At 42.2% G+C, this 24,057-nt stretch overlaps 2 protein-coding genes across 5 annotated transcripts in view; both read right to left on the reverse strand.

Annotated features, from left to right (window-relative positions):
* efna2a (ephrin-A2a) overlaps positions 1-338 on the reverse strand; it is an 89,952-nt gene extending 89,614 nt beyond the window's left edge. Inside the window, exon 1 of the mRNA XM_084043865.1 lies at positions 1-338. This exon is cut by the window's left edge and continues 791 nt beyond it. The gene's annotated coding sequence lies outside the window, so the exon portion shown is untranslated.
* A 3,924-nt stretch (positions 339-4,262) lies between these two features.
* LOC311036798 (polypyrimidine tract-binding protein 1-like) lies at positions 4,263-23,206 on the reverse strand. 4 transcript variants are annotated; one of them, XM_084045767.1, is made up of 16 exons: positions 23,141-23,206; positions 21,842-21,895; positions 21,328-21,358; positions 16,776-16,836; positions 16,399-16,571; positions 15,820-15,966; positions 15,192-15,386; positions 14,918-15,028; positions 14,372-14,561; positions 14,056-14,133; positions 12,937-13,097; positions 11,349-11,382; positions 10,173-10,265; positions 7,571-7,787; positions 6,998-7,075; positions 4,263-6,700 (listed from the first exon to the last, which is right to left on the reverse strand). In XM_084045767.1, the coding sequence occupies exons 1-16, from the start codon at positions 23,146-23,148 to the stop codon at positions 6,568-6,570; spliced, it is 1,764 nt and encodes a 587-aa protein (XP_083901893.1). In that variant the 5' UTR covers positions 23,149-23,206; the 3' UTR covers positions 4,263-6,567. The 4 variants fall into 4 exon arrangements, with proteins under 4 accessions (XP_083901893.1, XP_083901894.1, XP_083901895.1 ...); XM_084045768.1 differs by having other exon boundaries at positions 21,328-21,355; positions 23,141-23,199; XM_084045769.1 differs by lacking the exon at positions 23,141-23,206 and adding an exon at positions 22,715-22,968.
* Positions 23,207-24,057: the final 851 nt, after the last annotated feature.

Below are 24,057 nucleotides of genomic sequence, written 5' to 3' on the forward strand. Positions count from 1 at the left end.
GTGAAAAACTACGTCCAAAACGATCTTTACAGTTCAGGATCATTAATTCCTAAAACGACAACAGTGCTACCTTTTTTTTATGGCGGCTATAATCAAACCGCATTATAACTGCGAAACATTAACGGCATCCTCACACTCAGCGACCCAAGTTAGTGTCTTCTCCGTTATCCGTTGTCTCTGGCTTTAATCCAATAAGGGACTTAATTGCCCGCGGTTGATCACGGCTTTCAATTAACACCTGCTCTCAATAACATCCACCTAACGGCGACAAGTAACGACACTCACCGGTACCGGTACCTCGAACCAGTCAGTGCTAAGCAAACCGACGCTGACTTGCGTCGCTCACTCTCTCACTCTCTCTCTCTCTCTCTCCTCTCCTTTTCTCTCTCTCTCTCTCTCTCTCTCTCTCTCTCTGTGCGGGCGGGGGTATAAACGGTGCTGTCTCTCTCACCTCTGGGGACTCTGGCCTGACTCAATTCAATTCAAAGGAGCTCTATTGGCATCAGAAGTCCAACGTTGTGGCCGACTGTCTCCCCAGCATCCATGAAGATTTAGGAGCTTGGAGAGGGGGAGGGAAATGTAACGAAGAGGTCCTCCGTTACTTATATTTGGCACTACTTTGCGCATTTAACTTATTTTGCAATTTGAATTGTTTATATTTGAGCAGCATATGCACTTTAGTCATTTGCACAGTATATTTGCACACAAAGAAAAAGCGAAGCGGTCACGATTTGAATTGCTTTATTGAAACTGAAAGTATTAAAACATGTGAGTTTGTTTCCTAGGGGTAGGATGGCCACTTAGCCTTGGACAGCAGCTACCACCTGGGGAAACAAAGACATGTTGGGTCATGATGGGCAATACAATTGCAATATATCCAGTGCAATACATGCAAATGCAATGTTTCAGTGCAATATAATGTAATGGCAATATATATGTGATGTTTGATTGTGTTATGTGTCATTTAATACTGTTATGCCTGTTCCAAGGTGTTCTGGCTACTAAGTCCCTATGGTGCCCAAGCACCATAGGCTATGTCTGGGCTGGACCACAGTAGAATGGCAGAGGGGGGTTTTGTGTTGTGCATTGGAAGCTGCTAAGAATATTGTGATATGGTTTATTTTGCAATAGTGTGCATACATTGTATTTATTTACCTGTGTAGTTGATATAGATGTCTAATGGAATGTGATGTGGGTTATGTGGGTTTTTAGATCGGTTGCATGTTTTGAGGTTACCTGTAACATGGCAGAGTCCATACTAATTGACTCAGCTGAGTATAAAAAAGCTGCCAGATACAAAGATACTCAGGCAAAGTAATGTGATGGGACATGGTGGAGCAGCACACCACCATGCCACTTTCCATTTTGGTGAATAAAGCATGTTTTGGTTGCACTCTACCAGTGACTCTGTGATGATTTCCAGGCGCAAATTGGGCCAGCCCTTACAATGTGTCAGAAGTGGCTACAGCGTTTGACAGGAGGAGATTCACTGGCTCCGCAGCCTCAGTATGAAGCGCCTTACATAAAGTTAACTATCTAATTGATCTTCCTATTTGAAAGGTGCAGTGCTGATGAATTGGCTCGGAGAGGGGCGCTTTTTGATGGATCGGTGGAACTGCAGTGGAGTCATTTTCCATCAACATTCATTAGGCGGCTGGGTCTAAAGGGCACGCAGTGAAGGCGCTAACTCTAAAACTTGAGACTGGGAGCCTACAGATAGCTCAGTCTGACAGAAGACCGTGATCCGTAGCCTCGCTCTGTGTGCGTAGACTACAAACTCCCACGCGTAAAAGCGTCAAGGGGTAGCGTCTTTTCTCCCCCACAAACAGACAACTGGTGGCGTTGTCACAGTTTTAAACTGCAAACCTCTGCTGCTCCATCCTTTCCCCCTTTTCATTGCGTCTCTCTCTGTCGGGTCCTTTATGCAAAGTGTCCCAGTTTTTCGCTCTGCCTGCAAAGTAATGCCTATAATTTGGGCTGCATGAATTCAGGCAGGGAGGGAGCGAACTCGCGCACCCCCATAACCCAAATACAGCTGCATGTTGTCCGCGCTTTCGTGGATGAATTATTCAACATCTGTCTGAGGCATGCATATGTAAACAGGTGGATATTCTCCTGATGGCTTTTTAAGAGAGCCGCTATGGACCCCCAAAAGCATCATTCACCTTAGCCTCTGCCTTATCCTCCACTGTCGCTCTAAAAGTGATTCTAAATCTTATATAAGTAGTGCAGACAAATTTGAAGTCTTCTAAAGTGATTCTAAATCACCATGAATGCACTACTCTTTAAAGAGGGTCTTCAATCCCGGATGAGTCTGAGAATGGTTCTCCTCTTGAACCCAGTTTAAGAGAAACATAAATTAGGCTAGAGAAATAAATTAACCCCCCCCCCCCCAAGTATAAAAACAAAACAAAAAAACTGATGAAAGTCTCTATTTTTCCTTCTCTCTCTGCCACTGATCAGCGAACATTGTGTCCAGTTAGCTTTGGGGTATATCCTATAGCGTGTGTGTGTGGCCTCAGTGTTTGCCAGTATTGGATTGATTAGAACCCATGCTGAAGCAAATAGTTCCCAGATGCTGTGATCTGTCCACATGGTTTCACTTTATACTCAGACGTGCAGCTCGAAGAAACCTGAAGGAAATGGGCTATAGGCCTACACGATGGGTCAGATTTTTGTTTGAACATAAAAACTGGTAATAGCTTTATTTTGGCCCACCAAAGACAAAAGTCCAAAAGTGCTTGTGCTGCAATTGCTTTATGTTATAGGTCTATAACTTGGGATTGTGAAATGAAACAGTCAAAAGTCAAACTGCTGTTTCAAGCTCGCGTCCATCAGAATAGTGAATAAAATGTAGGCCGATCTATGCATTATCACAAAATACACCTTTAAGTAGCCCCTACAATTGAATCAAAATGAATTCAGTTTACTCTTTCAAGTCAAATAGGCCTATGGGCAATGAATGGCGTGATGGCCAGGCCTGATTGACTAGGCTACTCTGAAAACTGAAGACATGCAAACTGGCCTCAAAACCCCAAACACCAGTCACATACAGTTTGACGATTGAGTTGAGTACTTTGAAATACAATAAAAAAATATTTGAGCTCTGAATAGATAAGCTATCTGAAGGGCAGATATGGTGTAACTCGAACATAACCACATCTTGAGATGTTTTATTAGGTCTAAAAAGACTAAGCCATATGAACTTTTCTCCAAAAAGCAGTAGGCTAGCCTAGTTTTACTTTTCATTGTGCCTGGATATTGGCTATTATCCTCAAATGAATGCCTACAGCCTGGCTGTAGGCTCTACTCATGTGCGATTTGTTTTCCGTTAAGTCATATCACATTGCCTTGGAGTCACGATTAATTTGCACTTCACTGTATTAGCCTTAACGTGGTAGTTGGATTATACAGCAAAATCCAGCCACTCTTAGCTACGAATCTCAAAAAAACCCACTGGAATGACTCTTCTCCCGTCTCATTTGTTCCCCACTCAAATGCCATAAGAGATCTGAGGTTAATCCCCCTACCGCTTTGAAAGGAAGCTGAAAAGGAGCAGAAAGCAAGAAAGCCAAGGAGACACTTGAGATTTAACCAGACTATTGACATTGTGTGAGTGACAGGTAAAGTCACCTCTGTCCACTAGCCACTTTCATCATCACAAAGAGAGCAAGACTTCCACCTAGTGGTTCCAGTGGTACATAACCAATATATTTCTTTGTTGATGTTTGTCAAACATCTCCAATCAACTGTTTGCCTAGATCTACAAATTATTTTCTAATTTAGGCAGTGATCTTCAGTTACATATGTCATGTGGGTTTCCATGACAACCCATCCAGTCACACCATGAGATGTGATCATTATTCAGTCACTAAGACTTGCAAATACCCTGCCATCCACGTCGACCAGGATCAATCCCTTTTCAGTAACCATATTTTTGAAAAAGCCTGAAGATGAGTGTCTAAATAAATTAACACAATCAAGGCTTAAACGGGATGAGTATGAAGCTGAAAGTATAGTAAAAGAATTATGGTAAAAAAAACATCAGTATAGTCAGAGTCAACAGCACAGGAAATGTAGAAAATGTTATGAGGTTAACAATACAGAATAGCAACAGCTTCACAGAACAGAAGTGGGAAGAGACAGAAACCAAACGAGTCCTGATGAAAGAAAGAACAAACTAAAGATTTATTGAAGGCAGCAGAAAAGTTAAGAAAGGAACAGAGTAGTCAAAGGGGCTGCTGGGCACATACAGAGACAACTTTGTGTTCAGATAGATTTAATATCTTTGTGATACAAAAAAAAAAAAGAAAAAAACTTTACAGCTCCAGAGAGCTTAACAGGTCTGTACTGTCGTTATATCAAAATATACATGTTTGAAGGTAAAGTGGATATATAATCCAAAATGATTTTTTGTGGTACAAAAACATGAGTATATACAACCATAAACCCTGCTTTGTATAATGCTCGACCCCCCCGCCCCCTGTATAAAAAAAGGAATGAAAAATAAAAGCTTTTAACAAGTGGGGAAAGAAAAGAAAAAAAAGGGGGAAAAAAGAAACTACAGGCATATACACTCTACTACACCACCAATGTCACAGCTAGTACTGTCGTTCAATTAATTATCCTTTCTAGAGCATTCTCTACTGATGTAGACTCTGAAATCAACAATAGGGGGAAAAAAGTACAGTAGTACTAGTGACTCAAAACAATTCAATGACTTTTGTCCAACGGATTGAAACGTGGGGGAAAGGGCATTTGCCTCGGTTATGTGTGGATTTGGGAATGTGGAAAAAACATTTTGAGGACACTAGGATAAACAGCAGGGGTTTAAGGTACTTTGGTCCTTAACAGCAATAACCGTTTGTGGCTACATGAAACTTGGTGAAACCATGCATAAGAAATATTTCCTTACAAAAATAGAGACAGAGCATCATCTGTGTCTGGTCCAAGACTACTGTGGTCAAGGCTGTGGAAATTTGTGTCATAGGCACACAGGAATGTGTCATGTTAAGACTTCAGCGTGAAGGTGCAACTCAGACCTAACTGGGAGACAAAGTGCACTAAGAACCTGACTGGAGCCGAGGTGGATTGAGGAGCAAAGGATGACTGCCCTTCCCTCTTGCTCTGAACAAAATCTATTGGGTTTCTAGAAACACAAAACAGCCGTTTTTACTTTGTGGTGTTGACCCGACACGACTGCCAACGTTGACTGAGAAATGTCTCCAAGCAACCGCCCCCTTTGTCTCAATCCAGGGTACCTGGATCTAAAAATAAAGTGAGGGCATGCAGTCATGTTCGAGTAAAATAAGAACCTGAACATGGTACAAGTAGGGGTCAGCTTCCTAGGCTAGAGTGCGTTTCTGCCACAGGGACACCAGTAACTTATGAAGTCAAGGCACAGTGATTGTTCTCAAACCCAGCTACTACACATAGATACACAATACAGTATAGAAGTGATATACATATAAATGCTAAGATTAAAAACAAAGGAGCAGACAAGGCGTCTACGTATAGAGGAATATAATGATTAAACGAGGCCCCAGGTACAGTGGGACCCCTAGTGAAATGGAGTAAATAAAATTAAGATGGGACTTAAGAACAGGACAGGGCTGGAAAACAGCTCTCCTCCTTGCTAATGGAGCTAAAGCACCTAACCAAGGTATCAACAAGATCTATTGATTTACATTCATATTTTCTACATATAATATTGGGCCTATATGCACACAGAATGCTTACATAAACAAAACATCTTTCTGGTTCTTGAAAGAAAGAGTAATTAAGCCAAAAGAGTAATTAAGCCAAATGATCCCTTGCCCCATGCCATTGCTGGTACAAATAAAGAAAGGCATGGGGAGGGCTTTCTGAGAGCCATCTCCAAATGAAAATACAGCAATGTTTAAGGCAATCTGGCTTAAGCAAATTAAGGCACAAGGCTGCTGAGAAAAATGATGTAAAAATCGCCTTAATAAGGGACTATAGCTAGTGGTGTGGATCCCTGTTGAAGGCAAAGAGGTGGGTATCTATTAAGAATATAATAAATCAACAGATATTGAATTGGAAAAGAAAGTATCCATGATGGTCTACAAACGACAATTAAATTATTTGTGTCAAGTCCCTCCGACTGGCCCAATAGGTTCAAAGTGGCTTTTCAAAAAAGGCACACACAAATATAATATATATCTCCATACAAGTATCATAGTAATAGTCAAGGAATGCTGAAGTGTGTCGGGAGTGGATATGATACATCCACCAAGTATACATCCATGATGAAGGGTGTATATTGTTTAAGCAATTTGGTCTACTAAAGTGACAGTCTATCAGCTGACCCTGATTTCGCTCCAAGATCATGAGACATTTCATTCAAAAATGTTGTCCTTTCCCCAAAAAGCCTTTGCACTCCTGATGACAAAATATAATAAATTGGGAATTAATGGAATGGATGTATGGCAGGACTCAGCATTTTGGAATGAAATGCAGCCAGGAATGCACAGCGGTAGTTCATCCCTCTGAAGGCAGACTCAAGTGAATAGGTACTCAGACTTGGAGGGAGAAAGGAAAAGGGCACTAAATGGTGGACTTTGAGAATGAGACTCTGAGGTGGTGGTTCTCTCCCAGGTCATGGTTGTGGAACTCGATCAGTGACTCGATGGCCTCCTCCACCGAGCCCATCTGGATCAAGGCCATCTTACGGTCCTTCCTAATACACAGAGAGACAAGAGGATTATCCATCAAGGCTACTGGTAAGTTGACAATGTGATACACGTCTGCACCAGTACCATCTTCCATGCAGGCTGTTACAAACGGAACACTATTTTCTCCACAAAAAGTCTTATGTGGAGACACTAGGGGGGAAAATCCCTTTATTTCCCTTGACTGCACGCAAACTATTAAGGTCAAGGACGGTTTGGAAGAACCAAAGTAGTACAACACAGGCTGGTGAGAAACCATTTAAATAAATGTTTGTAAGGAAACAAAGTAAATTGAATCGACTTACTGGAAGAACTTGAAGGCCTTGACTGTGGCTCCTGAGCTAGCAAACAGTGCTCGGAGCTCATCCTCCACCACTGAAGGCCTGACAGGCAGGGAGGGGTACAAAGAGACAAGACACTGTTTAAACATAACATGAACTGACAACATTGGTTTTGTGTTCTATATGCATTAACATTTGTTCTTTGTCTTTCAGAGTACTTTGCGAGAGACACGGGAGGCATAATTAAAGCTAATAGCTGCGCCTCTTGAGTAGCATATTTAGAAAATACTGTCAGAACCACTTAAACGCAGTAACTAAATATAGAAAGGAAAAATATGCATAATGAATATACCCCAGTTTCACTGATAAAGAGAAAAGCTTAGAGCACAAGAGAGCTGTATGAAAATAATAAATATGCAGCAGCTCAGATAATTAACTTTGCAACACCCCCAACCCCTTTGCAGTTTATTTCACTTTCCTTGTTGCAGAAATCCTGATTGCATTAAGATGCTTTGACGGTACTGTGTAAGAATCACACAAATGAAAGAAACAACTGAATATGTAGAGTGTGAGATAGTATTCCATAATGGCACTTACGGGATGTTGGAGAGGTGGAGTGTGGCAGAGGGAGGGAAGATGTTTGAGTAGTTCTTTGAGCCGGGCTTCTTGAAGCGGTGCAGTGGTGAGTTGCCATAGTCCTTGGTGAGGCCCTGGTCCTCATAGCCCTCCCTGGGCAGCTGTACTGTGGTGTGCTTGGACAAGGTCACGCGCATGGCCCTGCCATGGAGCCGCTGCCCATTCAGGTGACTCATAGCTAAGGGAAGAAATTAATTGTGTTAACAACCAACACATATTGTCTTGCTATAGCTTCTAATTAGGCGCCCCCCCCCCCACACACATTGAGTGTTAATTTGTTATTTAGATTTGGCCCTGAGAAGCCTTACTTGGCCCTTTTCCCATATGCTGGGGAAGTAGCACAAACTGGCACCACAGGCTTTACCAGAGGCTATTTGCTGATCTGAAGAGAACAGGATGTTTTGAGTAAATATTCTTGAGCAATAGCCAAGTCTTAATATTAAGAGACTTGCTGCTTGTGGATTTACAACGGTTATTTTCACATGTAGCATGTTATAACCATTAGCAGCAGTAAATCATGTAAAAAGAAATCCTTTGCGATTGCTATATTTAATAAATAAAAGGATTTGTACAGATTGTAAGTTAAGAGTTAAAATAAATGCATTGAAACAGGGATGGGCAACGTGTCTTTATGATTGATTGGTTGATCCAGGGAGGCTTTTAGGTTGATTGTGACAATAAAATTCACTCTGCTGTCCAATCACGCTCAGACTGGCTGGTTTGAATGTGAACTAGACTACATACTTCATCAACAGCTAACAAAACAACAGTATTGGGAATGAGTTCAGGAAGAGATGCCAAGAAACATACTATGTCCCCACAGAATAGAATGAAAATAATTTGACATGGGACATTTTATTTATCTGCAACTGTGCAGCAATCATAGATTTTTCCAGCCAACAGTTAACTGCAAAAAGAATGAAGGATATGGAGGAACTCAACCAGCAACATGAAAGCCTGTTTAATTGAGCTGCAATTATCTATTACTTTCTTATTCTATACTTTTCCATCAATCAAATCAAGATTTCCCTTTTTTTATATCAATAAAATCAACATGACAAAATCCGCATTCGTTTATTACCTACTAAATTGATAAGTCTGATTAACCACCATTTTATAGATCATACAACAGTGCAGCAGAAAAATAGCCGATTTACAAGCTCACGTGTCACAATGCGAGTTTTGTTAAAAGATAAATGAGAACAAAAAGCTACATTAAAAATGTCCTTCCAAAATCCATTATTTCTTATAAAGATCAATGGATGATTACTGTTGCACCCCAACCGTTTTCACAAAACCAGTTGGTAAAGTTAAAAACAATTCAAGCTCATATCATGTGTGCACGAGAGGAATAGTCACAATTTTGGCAATAAAGGACACAAGAAGCGGGACATTTTACATGCATTTATGGACTGTCACCAAAACCGTTTCATAACGATGGATGTCAGTAGCCATGATACGCACACAAAAGCTTTGCATCATCAGTGCTGCCGTTGCGTCAGTTCTACAGTAGGGCTGTCAACTGAAGTAAAAGAGGTAAAATAATGGATCACTAATTTACAATTGCCCACGTGTCCAAAGTTAGATAAACTCTGAAATAATTTACCACCAAAAGCCCCTGTACAGTTTAGTTTGTTCGTCAAGTTTTTTTTAATGCTTGGGCATTGTTCACCAGCAATATTCGGGAAAACTGAATATGAAGGATGCAATGGACGTTTGCCAAAGTATTAATCAACTGTTACTGAAGTCCAGCTTGTTGCCTCAGAGAATTGCAACCAGCAGCTACCAACATCACTTTAATGGACTGCCAGGTAGTTCCCTGTACTACTACTACTACTACTACCTCCGACACAAACACGCGCCCACACCATCAGCCGACAACAAGCGGCAATGCAGCTGGCAGTCATTCATTTCCCATGGCAGCTGGGGTATACCGAGCGACACAAGTGACTTTGTTGACAAAAAATAAAGTTGAGAAAACGTCAACTTTATGCAAATGTTGCGAAAAAACTACTTTATGCAAATGAGCAGCAACAGTGTTGAGTGACAGCCTATCAAGAGTGCCTTTCTCTGTACAGTCACTAGTTAGAACATTCAGTATGTGCCTTGTGAGTTGACAGTGGGTGCCCAGTATGTAGGAAAGTAGATGTTATGTAGCATGGATATTGCTCATTGACACAAGGTAGTAGAGACATCGCAGAGTGCTGCTGCACCAACATTCCCTTTTTGTGCCCAAAAAGCTTGCCCACCCCTGCATTAAATATTTACAAGCTAATTAACCCATTAAGACCTGGAACGCATCTGTGTCACTTTAGATCTCTTTGGCTATTCAAAAATAGCAGATATACAAGCTCATAGCGCGGCACCAAGTGCCGCGCTATGAGCTTGTAGATCTGCTATTTTTGGAAAAAAAAGTTTTAGATTTTTTTAAAGAATCGCCTCAGGTCTTAATGGGTTAAAGGGCTCAGAGGTACAATACCATGTAATGGTGAAATGATAGATGTGACCACGGTGAAAATAAAAGAATATGTTTGTTTGAGTGGGAAGGGTGCAGTGTAGTTACCTAGTTGAGCCTGTGTGCCATCAGACATCTGGATCAGAGCATTCTCCTTTTTGTTGAACAGGATCTTGACTCTCATCACATCACCATATACACCTATAGAATTGACAGGGATCGCAGGTCACGAAACAACTTGGTGCCAACAGGAACAACCATTACAATGTCAAAATCTAACCTGGAGCCACACAGTCAATCACAGCAAAGAACACAATCTAAACATAGCAAATCAGGGACGTGGGTACAATATTTTATATACAAAGACACTATTTACCATCAGAATCACGCTAGGCTACTCATTCTCTGGCCATGTCATTCTGTAATAAAACTACAACTTCAAGCCTACAAATGACTTCAGATGAAGACAAATAAAAATGGCAGCTAATTTCATGTTTGTGGGGAAGGAGAGTGATTTGAAGGGGGGGGGGGTCATCTAAGGAAAATGTGCGGGTTTGATTGGCAGAATCATGGTCTTTGATAAAAGAGTAGACTTGACAGACAGGGAAACATGCAGGAGAAAACTAAACATGCAGATAAGCTACATGATATACACAGCAAAATAAATCAAAGAATATACAACATAGTCCCTGGGATATGTCTACTAACAGAAACATCTAAAAAGGCAGCAGCATTTTCATAAAGTGAATGACTGAAGGCAACTGTGGAAAACCTTGACAAAATGAAATTCCGATGAATTAACATGGCATGAAAATTTGGACCATGCGCAACCAAACAAAGTATTGGCTTTTTTAATCTCTTAGGCTCTGCTTTGGGATAGCTTTTGCTCTGTACCAAATTATCCCCACAATTCTATTAGTGAGGGAGAGCTTTCTATTTTGTTGACCAGTATCAAAGAAAAAAATAGCAGGTTTGTTGCCTGTGGACAGTAGAAATTGGAAAATGCTGCAGCTTTCTAATGTTCTCACACTTTACCCAAACACTTGCGTATACACACACACACACACACACACACACAAACAAACCCACATCAAAAATGGGTCATACAACCGCCTCCCAAAAATAGACAACCCCAGCCCCTCATAGCTCTGAAGTCTGATGACACGCCATCAGTAGTTTAAAAAATGAAATAAAAAAAAAAAGGACAACATGAGACGAGACAAGCCCACCTTGTCAGGTAACAGTAGCAATAAAAAAAAAGGAGATGAAAGAATGATAACGTACCGAAAAGAATAAAGAGGCAGTGTGGCGTAACGCTCTTTAGAGACAGCAGGGGGAGGCAGCGGGGCAGGAGAGAGAGAAGGGGGAGGGGCAGGGGAGAAGGGGGAACAGGAAAAAAAAAAAAGACGGAGCGGAGTGGAGGACAGTGGAGTGGAGTCGGGACATGTCCGCAGGCCACAGGCAGCGAGGTCCACAGGAAGGCCACAGTACCATGGAGGGACGAGGCATGAGGGAGAGAGAATGGAGAGAAGACGACAGAAAGACAAAGGGGAGAATAGAAGGAAGATTCCAAAAGGGTGGAAGGAGCAGGAGAAAAGGATAGGAACAGAGAGATGGAGGTGGGAGGAAGAAAAGTAAAGGATGGAACAGAGAAAGGGAGGAGGAGACAGATGAAAGGATGGTGATGATGGTATGGTGGTTGGGGGGCAAAGATGTTGTGTATGGTGTATGGTTTTTGAGGTTTCAAAATGGGTGGGTGGAAACCAAATTGGGACGCAATGAAGGGAGGATGAGGAGGGTAAGAGAAAGAGTGAGTCGTAGTGACAGTGGAATGGGGGATCAGGGAGAGGAGGGGACAATTGGTCATGGGGGCGTGCAGTCAGTTGGCAAGAGTCCAGGTGGGTGTTGGTGGGGATATTTTAAAAAATAATAAAGGGGAGAGGAGGGGAGAGAAAGGAGAGAGGAGATAAAGAAAGAATGGAAGGAAGGAGGAAGTAAAAAAACAAGGTCAGTATACACAAAGAAATGTAGTGCTTCAAGACAGTAGAACTGGCTAAATTAAAATGCACTGTCACTATGGGAACACTAGGAGAAACAAAAGAAGAGAATAAAGATTAACAATGAAATACAGGGGAAAAAGTCAAGAGACAATATGTACTTTTGCTTTAAATACTGTTAACGGCTAGCTTATTTAACATTATATTTGACTAAAGCTAATCACACAATTTTATTTCATTTAAATCAACATAAATAAGGCTACAGATATCGTCTGTCTTTGTCTAATGTAATGAATGGAATGGACTATTTCTGGAATGTTCTACACTATGCATAAAAAGGATAAACTAGATCATTAATGTGTCACTCAAACATGAATATGTGTCGCTCAAAAAAGTAATATTGTCTCTCTAACAACTCAAGAATGATTTCAACTAATGGATAATAAAAATGAAGATATGAAATGGTAAGAATTAAAAAAAAAGAAGTTAGTTTTGTTTTTTTAATAAAAAAAAATCCACAGTGAACAAAAAAATGCAGATCAGAAATGCAGCAGGTTTGGTCAAACACAAAGAGGAGAGGTCCTCAGAGAGAAAGGAGAGGCTTGGACTTAGACGACCCTTTTAAAATGTCAAAAAGACAAGATGGTTCTCCCATTGATCTGAAGGAGAGTGAGGGGAGAGGGACATGGGAGAAGGAGGGAGGGGCAGAACGCTTGACCTTTCGTGTGGATGATGGGTAGAGGTCAATAAACCACGTTGTGACTCTTGAGGGACTAGATAAAATCTACATTGTTGCAGTGTCGCTCGGCACTGCATTGAGACAGTGTGCGAGTGTGCAGGTAAAGTGGGTCGGTCACCTGGTGAGCTGTACTAACCTCAGGATTCAGGTTGCTGACCAGTAGGACGTTGTGACCCCCAGCGGCGGCTGAGAGCCCCGACAGGCCGAGCCTGCTGGCGGCAGCCGCTGCGGCCGCCATGCTACCGTGACTGATTCCCAGAGATGACAAGCCACCGGGCATACCAGGCATTGACAGACCTAAAGGGAAACAATACGTGGTAATAATTACATATCAGTATATTGAGCTCACTTCCGTTTGCATATAGATAAAAAGTAAAACAAGACTGAGGAGGATCAGCAGAATCATATGAAATATACATTATCATAATTACAACGCTGAACAGAAACGACTAGAAAAAGTGCTTCTTGGAGCACAGGTCTTCGCCAGGAGGTAGGTTACTGTGGGACAGCAATGTTTTAAATGCAGTCATTATAGGAGGTGAGTGGACTCTGCAATAACTTCATCATTAATCCCTCAACTTCTACAGAGACACTCTGACGCTGCGTTCATGATTTGAGGCATTTTGTTCCAAATGAGCCACTATTGCAAACTTAAGATAACAATCAAGATGGAATATCGGACAGATCCGTCTTGATCACATGACTATAGAGATAATGTGTACCGATTTGCGTGATGTTTGGTCAAAATGTGTAGGAGTAATATTTAAAAAAATCTGCTTAGCAAAAATCGACCTACTAGTGGCGCTATAATATGGCCAATGTGAAAGGGGTGGCATTTCTTCCTTGGCCTTTCACACCAATCGGACACTGCATTCATGATTTGAGGCATTTAGTTCAAAGCGAAACACGGGACAGATCCGTTTTGACATGACCATAGAGATAATGTGTAATGATTTGCGTGATGTCTGGAAAAAATCTGTAGGAGTTATATCAGAAAATGTATGTCATATAAAATAAAATAAAAAACGGCCTGCTGGTGGCGCTATAATAGGCCGACATTTGGGGCAGAGGTTCAGCTTTGGCATCCAGGGAGTGTGTGTGCACAGTTTCACGTCGATTGGGCAGACAGTACTGTTCACAGACCAACGGACACACACACGGACAGGGGGAAAAACATAGTCTCAGCCACGCATTCGGCCTGGCGGAGACAAAAAGAAAATCACAATGAGAAATATCCAAGCGTCAGCTAACTAACCTGCTGCCTGTTGGATGGTGAAGGTCGGGGGAAAGGCATGGCCACCATAAGGAGAGGCAGAGATGAGCCCTGGAGAAGCTGGAACAGCAGGAGGGTATGCAGAGCAAAGATTAGACCGTTTTCAATGAGGGTACCAGCAACAATCAGGCCAGCGCAAATGGGCAGGAAATGCAGTAACAGGGAAGTGGCGACAGGAAATCCTGTAAAGCCACCTCCCTCCACTTAATGCTGTGGATCCAGTGCAGTAACAATCAGTGTGGCTTTAAGAGCGATTCGTTTGTGTAACAATTTGAAGCAAGTAGCAAAATGTACGTACAGAAATTACCAAAGGCAGCAGCTGCCATGGCCTGGTGGTCGAGGGAGGACTGGGACTCTAAAGTGGGCAGGTCCGGCCGGGTGTAGTCTCTGCTCTTGTCGTTGTTATACTTGACGTTGAGGCTGGTGAGCTTGGAGAAGCTGATTCTCAGGGTACAGCAGGCGTTGTAGATGTTCTGGCCATCCAGGGACTGAGAGGGGACAGATGTGGGTTATGATCGTCGATAGGATACATTGAAGGGTTTCAAGGTTAATTTATGTATTTCTAATTGATATCATGTTCCACATCATTTGCATTAAGTTCAGCTATATAATTTACATGGTAAATACAGTGATTGGTAAGTCTAACATATAGCCTGCACGCACCCTTCCTTGAGTACGAGGTCATGTTCTTCTGTTCCCCTATGTCAACTATGTTACCAAATAAGATTTCTGTACCATAAGCTGATTCAGCTCCAGACATAAATGCCACAAAAGGCCCAGAGGGACTCATCTTAGTTCAAAATAAATCAATCAGATGATAAAGCAGATGTTCCACCCATCTTACCAGTTTGGCGTTCTGAGCTGTCATTCCGTCAGCATACTGCACCAGAGCTTGGAACTGATTGTTTTTGGTGAAGGTGATGATCTTCAGCACAGTGCCGAACTTAGAGAAGATCTGGAGGAAAGACGCACCAGGATGTAAAGAATGATAATGGTTGAAACTAGCAACACCTATCAACTTATTACAATCTCATTTAGAAGAGATGAAAAGCTGCAACAGCACGGCAATGCAAAGCCAGCTGTCCGTGCAGTGAATAACTACTGAATGCATTACGTACCTGATGCAATACATCCAGGGTGACTGGGTAGAAGAGGTTCTCCACTATGACTCTCAGCACAGGGCTCTGGCTGCCAGGCATGCCTCCAGCCATGCCTCCAGCCATGGCTCCAGCCATGGCATCCCCTGGCATGGCTATGGCTCCCATTCCTCCACCCTGCAGTGCATTCACTGCCTGCAGCGCTGCTTGTGCTCGCTGGAGGACACACACAAACCAAGAGACAAATTGGCATGGTAGAAAATATATTTAGCGTGGAACCATAGTGTGACATGACTGGTACGCCCATGTTTGGCATGCAGCCTTTTTTCCCCTGTGGTTCGCTCATAATCCTTTCAACAATGTTGGAACCAGTTTGGTAGAATTATCACCATGCTTAATGCAGCTAGTCTGTGACCCTGCCACAAATATAGACTCAGGCTCTGTCGAGCCTTGAACAGACACAAAATAATTCATACTAAAAAGTTTGAGGCCCATGTCAGAAGGCAGCTCTTTGCATGTATATTGCAGCATTTCGATTTTAAGAACTCAGCTGGTACACTCACCCAGAGCAGTTTGTGTGTAAAATAATTGTAAATTCCTTGAATACTAATCTTACAGAACCAATGCATCGGAGTGTGTGTCATCATACCACTTGATTGGGCGAGTTGTCAGTCTTGAGCTCCTTGTGGTTGGAGTACTGCATGTAAATTGGGTGGTTCCTGATGATGGGGGTGACAGAGGAGTAGTAGTTCACCATTGTCTGTGCACACTCTTCGCTGTTCAGCTCCAGGAAGGCCTGCGGGGCAGTGGACAGACATGAGTTTTTCCTGTCGGTGTGAATTAATTCATTTTTTGTAATTTCCTTTATGGATGTGGAGGCTTCGGCACACCTCTGTGCATAGCGGGGGGAAAATACAAAGCACATACATAAACTTTTCTAACTCACTTGAATATAGAAACTATTTGGACAACATTACGCCACAAGTTGGATGGACTGAAGTGTTTGTCTAAATAATCTACACTATATTACAGTGAGGAAGATTCCTTCCTCACCGTCAGTCTTAACTTCCAGGTGAGAGCAAGGTGCTCCAAATTACAGTTTTGGCATCAGTTTATTAAGCATTTCAGCTCTTGTTCTGAAGATCATATGCAGCCAAAGCCTACCTGCGGAAATTCTAAGCTAAGTGGCTTACAGGTGTGCAAGTATTCTATATCAGTCAGTTCATACCTGGTTCTTTCCCTTCAGCATCAGCAGATTGGTAACCTTGCCAAAGGGCAGGCCAAGCCCAATGACCTCAGCCTCATTAATGTCGTTGGGCAGCTTGCGAACGTGGACGACACGTGAGGGAACGCCGGGGCTCCGGATCTCACCTTTAAATTTTTTACTGTCATTGCCATTGGCTGGAAAAAGACAAGAAAAAAAAAGAAACATTGGACCAATCAGTGACATGGGGCCAGATAAGAGCCAGTATCTCCGGCTTGCTTGCTGAATAATGAATCGATCGCCATGGCAACCAAAACAACGCGCACATGCACACAAAACAACCAGCAGCCACTTGAATAAAGAGAATCCGATCCGCCATAGTAACTGCCCCCCATCCGTACCTGAGCTCATGATATAGGGACCGTTGGTTATGCAGGAAGAAAATAGTTCGTCGGATCCCCTCTGCAAAGGGAGAGAGAAGAAGAGAAAACAAAGGTTCAGTTCAGTGCATTCTAAAGTGAGGGCACAGCGTGACAGGTGGAGCACACTCAGCGCTCATATTACCAAGCCTTTGTGCTGGGTAGTCAGGCAGGCAGTCATCTGATAACTAAAGAGGATTGAGAAAACACACTGAGAACCTTACTCATGGAGAGAATACAGCGACCTAGTTCGCCAGGGGCCACAACTTTCCACTATAATCATGTGTTGGCCCCTACTTCGTTTGAAACGCTCCCTTCACTATGTGACTGCCAAGTTAGAACCTGTAAGTCACAGGAACTAAAAGTCTATTATTTCTAAGTCTGGGGAGCATTCCGAAAGGATCACGTGATTTTACAGTAGTCACACCACACAGATGCAGAACAGCTAGAATCAGGATTCTCAGGGCTGTGTCAGCAGTGAGGGTTCCTCCCTACAACAAGCCGACAGCCATTACACAGTCAAATCCTCAGTGTTAATTTAACAGAGTGTACATAAGGGTCCATTTGTTTACATTACATCCGAGTTACAAATGGATAAGTTAACACTGAGGATTTTACTGTGTACAAGCAATCCTCTCATGAGATAAGTGGAGGGAGGAAGGAAAGCACATTGAAGCTGCCTTCTGGGATGAGAAGAGAGAACGGGATACTCCCAACACACACCACAGTACTGTACTATCATTCTGAGACAGCCTTGTCTCGGCTCTTACACCAGTTGATAAAAGTGCTGTTTCAAGGCTGTTCTCAGTATGTGTGTATCGTAGAGTCAGTGTTGGGAGTCACAAGGAGTGGCTCAGCAGCCTAAGCTCTATCACTTTACAATGGAAGTCCTGTTCAGGCTCAGACTGGGGGCATTGTTACGCAGCAGCACACATATGGAGCCCCCAAGAGGACTCTCTCTGGGAGCTGAAGAGCCCTGGAGCGCATTGACAACCACCAGCCATGCAGGTCTGCCAGCATTCCCCTCTGTCTTGCAAAAACTTGTGCTTCTAGTTTTTCTTGGGGTGGAGGGGGTACCAGTTGGACTGTAAAAGGCCACTCAGGAAAACAGACAGAATAGTGTGATCTTTGACAGAAAACTCTTGGTGGGGTGGTCGGGTTAAAGAACGTACTGAGGAGAGGCTGGGGGTACTGGGATACAGTTGTTGCTATGGGAGCACAACATTGACCGTTAGTGGCAGTATAAACTATCCTTTGACTTCCAGATGGTCAGGCTGACTCACTGAGGCCCCGTATACAAACAGGGTCTTCTATCTATCTAGAGTAAGGCGGACGCAAAGCAACAGGCCCCAGCTCTGTCCCCCTCCACTAGTCATGATCAGGGGCCTCCCCCCCCCCCCGACCGAGGCCTACGTTCCATGAACCTGTCTGTCAAAGAAGTTCTGATTTAAGAGATCACTGATCTAAGATTGAGAAATTTTCAGGCGTCAGGACACAAAAATTAAAATATATCATAGGTATCAGTGTGGACATTATGTCATCTTTGACTAGATTTGAATAATGCTTCAGTCGACTATAGAAATCAAAAACATTTTATTTTTAATTGCCTATTAAAAAACAATCTCTACTTTTCCGCCCCAAAATAGGCAATTAAAAATGTTTAATAAATTACAGTCACTACTGTTTTCCAAAAACCGGAGAGAAAAGAGCTGTGTGTGGGAGACCAGTGCACGTCTGGTCATGTGTGCGCTACAGTTTCATTTCCTCAAGTTGCATGCTGCCAACTTTACATAGGAGTGTTATGTGGGACGATTTGGGCAAACTAGACTTTTCTGTAAATGCCTCAGACACGTCGATTTGCAAAATACAGTCATTCACAACCCTAGCAATGAGCCTGTGTCACAGGAAGACCAGAAATTGGCATTTGGATCCTGAGCAGCAAAATAAATGTAATAAAAGTAGTATCCCGACTTTATACCATATAATTCCCAACGAATTAAAGTACAAACAAGCAAGATCCTCCCTTCAAGGTATGGTCCAGAAAAGTAATAAGGGACAGAAAACACAAAAACAGTAATTTCCTTTCACAAAGGAATGGGAGTGGTCTCTCAGAAAACCCTGCAATCACATTCCTGTCCGCAACTCTGGCAAGATATGCCATGAAGATAGTGAGTCTCTGAGAAACTAGAAACTACATGCTAAACAGAGCTCTCCAATACAAATGAGTAGGAGTTTGTTTCTCCAGAAAGTCTCAACATTCATTTATTGACATGACTACTAGTACCGATGTAGGCTGTGAGGCATGGTGCTTATAGCTCCAGCCTGGCATAGTGACTGTATACGTATATGCCAAGCAGCGTTGCACTGCTGCTCAACAGACCAGCACCAAAGAGGAAGTGGATTAGGATCAGGCCATCGTCCTTCTGGAGACTGATGGTCATTGTTCCATAGCAACACTTTTCCCTTCCACTTCCTCATTCTAATAATAACCACTGTGAGCCAAGGAAGAGGGAAGAGCACAGTACAAAGGAGGTACATAAAACACAAGCTACAGACTTATTTTTTTATATATACATTACACACACGCACAGAAATACAGCATTGTCGCTCTTTGACAAAGTCGTGAGGTTGAGATGACGAGTAGACACTAGATAAAATTACAGAGCAGGGAGATGAAAGAAGAACGAGCTAAAGAGTATGTCTTTGTTGGTTGACTGCAAAGCCAAACCAAAATCATTCATCTGACACAAACCAGCTCAACGAGTACTGGCTTGCCTGTAGCCTTTGTTTGCTCAGAACTCTTGACAATGTAATGGTAACCTGAGGGACTGATGTCTTGTAGCCAACCCACACACTGAAACTGTTGAGTAGTCTCCTTTCATTAACAATGGCCTACAGAACTTGATACGGAACGCGACTCAAGGAACAATATGCCCGCCCTGCCCCCACACACCTGGTTTTCATTCACATGGCGAACGAAAAAGACAGTTAATGTGGAGAAAACTAGTGGGTGTTTAACATTTTAAAAACTTGTACCTCTGACAACAGTATAAAATTAGATGCCGGGGGACCTCTTCTTTACCCACTTTATGAATCTGGAATGCGTGGGGGGGGGGGGGACCGTTGGGTGGTGAACTTACAAGCGATAACATTGCAGGTAGAGGCGTGTTTAGTTAATGTGATCACCCTTGGCCAGGGGAGGGGGCAGGGAACTGTGCCACACTAGGAGGGGGCCCGGGAAGAGGAGGGGATTGGAATGTGACCGCGGAATTCCAGACACTCTGCCCAGACGGAATAATTACAGATTCCAGAGAGGCAGGACTCCATAACTCTGCATCAAAGTTCCCACAACATATCAAAATTAAGAAAATGGGGAAGAGAGAGACCAAGAAAGACACCCGGGGCCCGGGGGTGGTCAATCTCTAATCTCAGGTATCAATTGGTACCCCTTGAGGGTCCATTTTTAATCATGCATGGGAAAACAATGGACCTAATTTAACAGCCTGACAATGAATTAGGGGGATGGGGCCTGTGTCTGATTCTCCTCTGGGTGTGTGTCTATCGGAGTGGCTGTTTACACAGCAGAGGACCTTTGGCCGGGAAAATGTGAGGAGGCAGCAGGGGGAAGGTTACAACCCTCTGTTCTGTTCAGTTCAATCACTCCACCTACACGTCTGCTCCAGACAGTGTAGCCATGGGTTACTACTTAAACAAGCATTTTTATTGGGTACACAAATACCAAACAACCGTAGTTTGCCAAACTCAAATGTGTTCCCATTTAAAACATGTTCACACAAACAAGCAAAACAAGACTTTTACCTTCAGCGACATATGACTCTAAGAGCCACACTACTTAATCCACTCAAAAGAAATGCTCATCAACATCATACGAGCCCATCAATTTAAGCAGAAAAAAACGACACAACTTCGCCAATCTGTTCTCATTAGTGTGAGTAAGTAGGTCATCGTTATGGGACCAAAAAACTTCAAGCAACACAACATGATGCAGCTGCTTTCTTAAGATGCCAACAAAAGAGACAAACAGGCTAAACTTGAACTGAAGAAATGAACAACAGGAAGTTTGATTTCACAACAGTCAATGAAAAAACAGATTATCCATTTTAATTGATTAATTAAAACGTACTACGTCCGCAGTCTCAGTGTTGCTGCAACTGGCCCTCTCTTTCATCTCTTGACCCTTTACTTGTTTTTAATAATACATTTTAAAGGGTACACTAACTGCCAACTCATTGCACATGATAAATCGTTTTGGACAGCAGCTCTGTAATTATAGAGGAACTGCTTCCGGACTAACCACACGGACAGACTTTGTGTATCGGTCACATAGTTAGCAATACTTCTCCATTTCTAATGTGAATGACTGTCAAAAAGATTTGGTTTGCTGGTTTTAATTATACATTTAAACACAAGGCATATAACCAACATTTCTTCCTCTATGCCCAATTATAGAAACAGGCCAGAGAAAAAAGGCACATGGTTTTAATATAAAAAAGGTTAATAAAGAGATGCCTACCTTGGTGCCAACTGATATGTCATGGACACTGCTGAGAAAGAAAAATAAACATTTTAGATGGCAGGCAAAAATACATACAAGTCATAATAAATCATACAGATGAGACTTTAAAAAAAGGCATACAGTGCCGAAGAACACAGTTCTACTCATTGGGAAGCATACCGCTCACAGAAAAGAGACAGTATGTTAGCCACAGGGCAGGCAATCTATTTGACTTCCTCATTCAGATATGATGAGAACATGTTTTTGTATGCTGCAGGGATCAGCATAAAGGAAAGGCCTTAGAACTACATCACGTTTGTATCTTAAGTGACATGTAGTCATTTATTATTTAAATGACATAAACATCTTAAATACATTGAGGGGAAAAAAGACTGATGAATGGTCTGGATGACTCAAAAAGTGAAAGATTGGGGAGATTTTTTTTTTTTAAGGCATCACTTACGGAACAATTTTTGTGGTCTTAATTTATTCTTTTAAACAAAAAGTGCAAATGCATCTGAAAACAACTCACTCAATCTCAGGGACGTAGCCGGCTCCCAGGGGGTACAGATCAGCGTCTAGGCGGCTGTGGATGGATGGAAAAGTTAAGATTAAAAAAGCAACAAGTTTAACTTGTTGCCTGGTGGCAGTTTCCAACAGAAGAACGTGTTCCCTGACCCTTTCTGCTCGACACTCCCGAACCATAGCATTATTACGCGGCTGAACAACAACATCTATCAAAACAATGCAAAAAGTGCTGCCATATTTTGTTAAAGAAATAAGCAACGAGGTCTAGGAAAACATGCCAAAAAGAAGCAACTTTGCCACATGAGCACTATAAACCTGTTATGCATCGGCTATTTGAAAATAGCCGCACTACAAGCTCACTCAACAACTTTGCAATAAAATGTGGAATATTTCTGAAACATTTTAACACAAATAAAATGCTCCCTGGCAAAAAAAAACTTCCCATTAAAATATTTGAGATCCACAGGTTAAATAATACATTTAAAACATATTGTGATGCAAGCCTAAATAGGCAAGTACACATTAGAAACAAGCCCACAAAACACCAATATTCAACAAGCAACTTTACAGAAAAGGAAGCCCAATGTCGCTTATAATAAGTCGATATGGCAACACTGATGATCAAAGTAAGACATGTTTAAAAATGAAGAAACGCAACGACATACCGAGGCCAGGCATCTTCAACATGGCCCTGGACAGACAAATGAATGCGGAAATAAGACACGTTGCTTTAGAGTTCTCACGAAGTTACCGTGGGTTTAGGGCCTGAAAATAGCAGATCTACAAACCCACAAAGCTTCGCACATAGGACGCGATGTGGGTTTGTAGATCTGCTAGTTTTCAGCGAGTTAAAAGCATCTTTGCTAACGTTACCTACCCAACGTTTTACTGCCCAGCATTCACTTTAACACCGCGACCTGTCCAGACTTAAAAACCAAAGACAAGACGCGATCAGAACCAAATAATGACCAGTTAAGGATAAGTTTGACATCCTTTCAAGAAAAATATATGAACTTGATGCGCGACACAACTACACAGTTGCGGACGTTACGTTAGCTACTGAGGAGGAGGCTAACCTACTAGCTCCACGGCTAACGCTTCTTGCTAACTGTTGCATCTGGTTTTGAAAAAAAGAAAAAAAATGTTTCAAGTGAAACTTTCCACTTATAAAACGTTGAAGAAGAAGTGAAGCTGCTCTACGACGACTCCGTGTTACAGTCGGCATACATACAATAACGACAAGTTAACGTGTATAGTTAATGGTTGAAAAAAAAAGTAAATGCGGATCTTTTTTTTGACTTACCCGTCCATTGCACAATAAAAACTGCAGGTCTGAGGCTGAAGGTACAGGGCGGCAGACTTGCTTGATTTTCTTACAAAATGGCTGCACGCGCAGCCAGGAGGCGGACGCTGATTAGTCCAGCCGCCTCCAAGAGCCAAAAGGAGGCGGGGACGAGGAGCTGCTGAGGCCGTGATTGGCCAAGACGACTATCATTTGTTGAAAAAAGAGAAAAGGGGGCCGCGGCAAATTTCCAGATTGAGTTCAGGGTTGCCATGTCGTCTTATTATAAGCGACTTTGGGCTTGTTTTTCTGAACATTTGCTGGTAAATATACTAGAGGTTTCGACCGCCTAGAATATAGGCTATATACTATTATCATGGGAAGATTTACAATACGTGTGCTGGCTGTCTGTCCTAGCCTGGCTCCAGCCTCCAGACCATGTCTGTGTCATCCATCTATCTGACTGAAGATATCTCCAGAGGAGGTGTATACTCTTTAGCCCATTAGGATATCATTTGAATTTCTGAATTGAATTATAAAATAATTGCAATGTAAATGTTATGTGTAAGGTGCATAAGGGTGTTTGTCTGTCATTAATGTTGCCTACTCACTTTTAATGTGCGCATTGATCAGATATTGTTGCGTTGCCATACATTTCTCAATAGGCTACAGCTACACAATGATTGATTGTGAATATTTACAATAGTTTCCTAAATGTTGTTTAAACCAGTGGTTCTTAAATATTTTCATGGCAAGGACCCCCAGATTAATGTATTTGTCCAGCCCCCCCATCTGAAAATATTTTGTGCCAAGATTTGTGATTTAAAAAAAAGTTTAAAAAATATTCAAAAATTACCTCATTTTTTCTCCTAAATGTTTCTCTCTTTTTTTTGTGAAAACAGCAGGTCCTACAAGCTCACCATTGTGAGCTTGTAGAT

Source organism: Gymnoscopelus microlampas (genome assembly GCF_963454915.1).
Source record: "Gymnoscopelus microlampas genome assembly, chromosome: 20".
NCBI classification, from domain to species: Eukaryota; Metazoa; Chordata; class Actinopteri; order Myctophiformes; family Myctophidae; genus Gymnoscopelus; species Gymnoscopelus microlampas.